The 2893-nt window shown below is 34.0% G+C and overlaps 1 protein-coding gene across 4 annotated transcripts in view; it reads left to right on the forward strand.

Moving 5' to 3' along the window:
* Positions 1-2648, forward strand: part of LOC107104619 (solute carrier family 22 member 4-like) — a 12241-nt gene extending 9593 nt beyond the window's left edge. For 3 of the 4 annotated variants that reach the window (XM_015404669.1, XM_015404661.1, XM_015404676.1), the window contains 3 exons: positions 1583-1768; positions 1947-2082; positions 2266-2648. In XM_015404669.1, the coding sequence (XP_015260155.1) occupies positions 1583-1768; positions 1947-2082; positions 2266-2320 (377 nt within the window). In that variant the 3' untranslated portion in view covers positions 2321-2648. The remainder of the gene's footprint in view (positions 1-1582; positions 1769-1946; positions 2083-2265) is intronic. The other variant, XM_015404682.1, reaches the window with a different exon arrangement.
* Positions 2649-2893: the final 245 nt, after the last annotated feature.

Raw genomic sequence — 2893 nt, forward strand, 5'->3', positions numbered from 1 at the left:
AAAGGTATAGTGGTGGTATGTAATTTTTTTTAAAAGACCCACCCTCTTGACTTAAAAAAAAAATTGCACATGCACAACCCCTGAACGAGTGCTCAAGCCTATTTGTCCTTGTGCACTCTTTGTTTAAAAGTTGCTGTTCTCTTCACACATACAAACATACTTTCCAAAATAAGATTTGCAATTTTTCCTCTATGTCAGACTCACAACCGGTAGGTGAAAATGGGGATGAACATGTAGGATGGCCATATGTAAACATATCAGTAGAATGATTGACAATTAGAAGGACCACTTATTTTGATGATCTGCCTGGAAAAAGAACATTCTCCACTATACCTTTAAGATTAAGGTACCATCATTTTTGTCATGTTTCATGAGTTTAATTCCTTTGAATCAGGATGAAAGGTACTGTTTGACTTGGATTAGTTAAATTTCATAAAAGATATTATAAGTTATTTCTGTGACCATTGTGGGTTTATCTTTCCTTAAATGAGAGGTACTTACAACTTTATCCACATGGTTATGTTGAAATCTTAAAAGTGAACAGATTTTTTTATTTATTTAGCTTTATAACAAATTGTGGCAACTCTCTTTTACTTGAGAAGTCAAGGTATTTTTAATGAGCCCTAGCCAACCGAATAACCTTGAACAGTAGCTTCCCTTCTTCTGCCACAGCTTCAACAAATGCCTGTTTATTAATTAAAACATTCAAATATCAGGATAAAATTCAACAATGTAAACATGCATTCCAGTGAGCCTCGCCTAACAGATTAAAAGCACCTTTTCAAAAGAGCAAAGCCTATGCAGGTAAAGAAGTTTTGAAAGAATACAGCTTGATAGAGGTTTTTGCTTTCTGTCCAAAGTGCTTCCTTAGTTTACAGCGATGTTGTGTCTGTGGGTTGGGAGTTTTAGGTTTTAGACTGTTTGGAAAGACTCATTTAGCACCTGTACATTTAACAACTCATATAAATTAAAGGTCATCACCTACACTGTTGCGTCAGACACAGATGATTTGATCACTTGCAGCAAAGTGTGAATTAGTTTGAAATTAAGTGGATGCTAAACTCAGCGCATTTTTCTATTCTCTCAAACCATTTATCTTCCCTAACCAAAAATACAAACATTTCTGTTCTGAGCTTAGTAGGGGGTTTTGTTGGTATAATGTCATAAAAGCTTAAAAATATAAGTCTGAGATTAATGTGCTATATGGCATGTTTCACTTGCTATTGAAATTAGTAGAAGAAACCAGAAGAAATTTTGAAAATTAAAAGTTATTGTTTGCACTGTTGCACATTGTAAAGGCATTCTATGTCAAAATCTCACAACAATATTGATTTAAACTTGAACATTTTCCAGGGTGCATCCTTTATTTGTAAATTAATCTGTAATGGAGATATTCAGTGATTTCACATATATCACATTTTCATTTTTGCACTTGACATCAAAACTCTCCATGTAAGGAAAATGTAACTTTTCTAAGTGACACCTTCCAGAGTGGTTTTAGTTTGCAGGACGGCCTGTTTTGAAATTGATGGTGAATCTCTCCGGATTTTTCTTAAGGGTCTCTATCTTAATGTTATCTCCTCAGATTTACCCAGTGTGGCTGTTCTACTTGAGATGATAGGAAAATTTGGAATCACATCAGCCTTCTGTGTTGTGTATGCCTTTACGGCAGAGCTCTTCCCAACTGTCATCAGGAATACAGCCATGGGATGTTGCTCCACAGCTGCACGGATCGGCACCATCATCTCCCCCTTTATCATTTATTTGGGTCAGTTTTTTATTTTTTCATGTTAGTGAGAATTACTTTAATATTTCATGTTTTATTCTTTTGCATAATAACAGAACAAAGAATTTTTTTCAGGGTAGAAAGTTCTTCATATTCTTTAAGAAAACATAAAATAGAAATGAGTCATTAAAATTAAAAGCCTTTCATCTGTTTGTCATAGGGATATACCACAAGGCCCTTCCATACATTGTGATGGGCATTATTGCCATTTCTTGTTCTGCGTTCTGCTTCATGCTGCCTGAAACCCACAGGAAAGCTTTCCCAGAGACCTTAGCAGACATGCAGCAGGTATATGGGTAAGTTCAGACATAATCTTGAAGGTATGAAAATAATGAAATTATTATGCAGTCATTGATAACCATATTTTCCGAGACCATGTAATTACAATAGGTAAAATAAAATAAAAATACATGATATTTATTGATGAGAATTTATGCAGCCTCACTTCCCCTGATGTGTCTGTACCTTCATTTCAACAGGAATTGTGGAAAAAAGGAAGAGGAGGCAGAAAACGAAGATAACACACATCTTTAGTGTATAAATCTCTTGGTTGTTATTGTTGGATGGATTATATGCATTTGTTGGACTCGTCTTAAATACTAGCTGAAAATAACAGGTTAAAACTTATATTAGTTTTTATCATAAATTTTTTAGGGGTATTAACATTACAATATAATTAATAGTAATATTAGAACCAGCAGTGTTGTTATTATCATGAGATGATATTATTGTCATCACTATTTTTTTACAACTTTCTCAGGATTTTATGAATAGACCAACAGCAAGTAGCTCTTAATTGGGAAGGGAACTGAAAATCTGAAATCTGTGTATATCATTAGCATCCATACCCTTTACTTTGAGAACCCCTAATTAAAATACAATGCAACCAGTTGACCTTCGCAGTCATCAACAGTAAATATAATACTTTTGGGTGATTTTTAATAGAATAGAATAGAATATAGGGCTGTACAGTGGTGCAATTTATTCAAAACATTTCTATAGTGCCAATTCACAACATGTCACCTTAAGGCACTTTACAATTCACCAGATCATACAGTCAAATTGATTCAAAGTTTTCTATCAAAGGAAAACCAGTTGATTGCATCA

The sequence above is a fragment of the Cyprinodon variegatus genome, unplaced genomic scaffold (assembly GCF_000732505.1).
Source record: "Cyprinodon variegatus isolate N-32 unplaced genomic scaffold, C_variegatus-1.0 Scaffold36, whole genome shotgun sequence".
In the NCBI taxonomy this organism is placed as follows: Eukaryota; Metazoa; Chordata; class Actinopteri; order Cyprinodontiformes; family Cyprinodontidae; genus Cyprinodon; species Cyprinodon variegatus.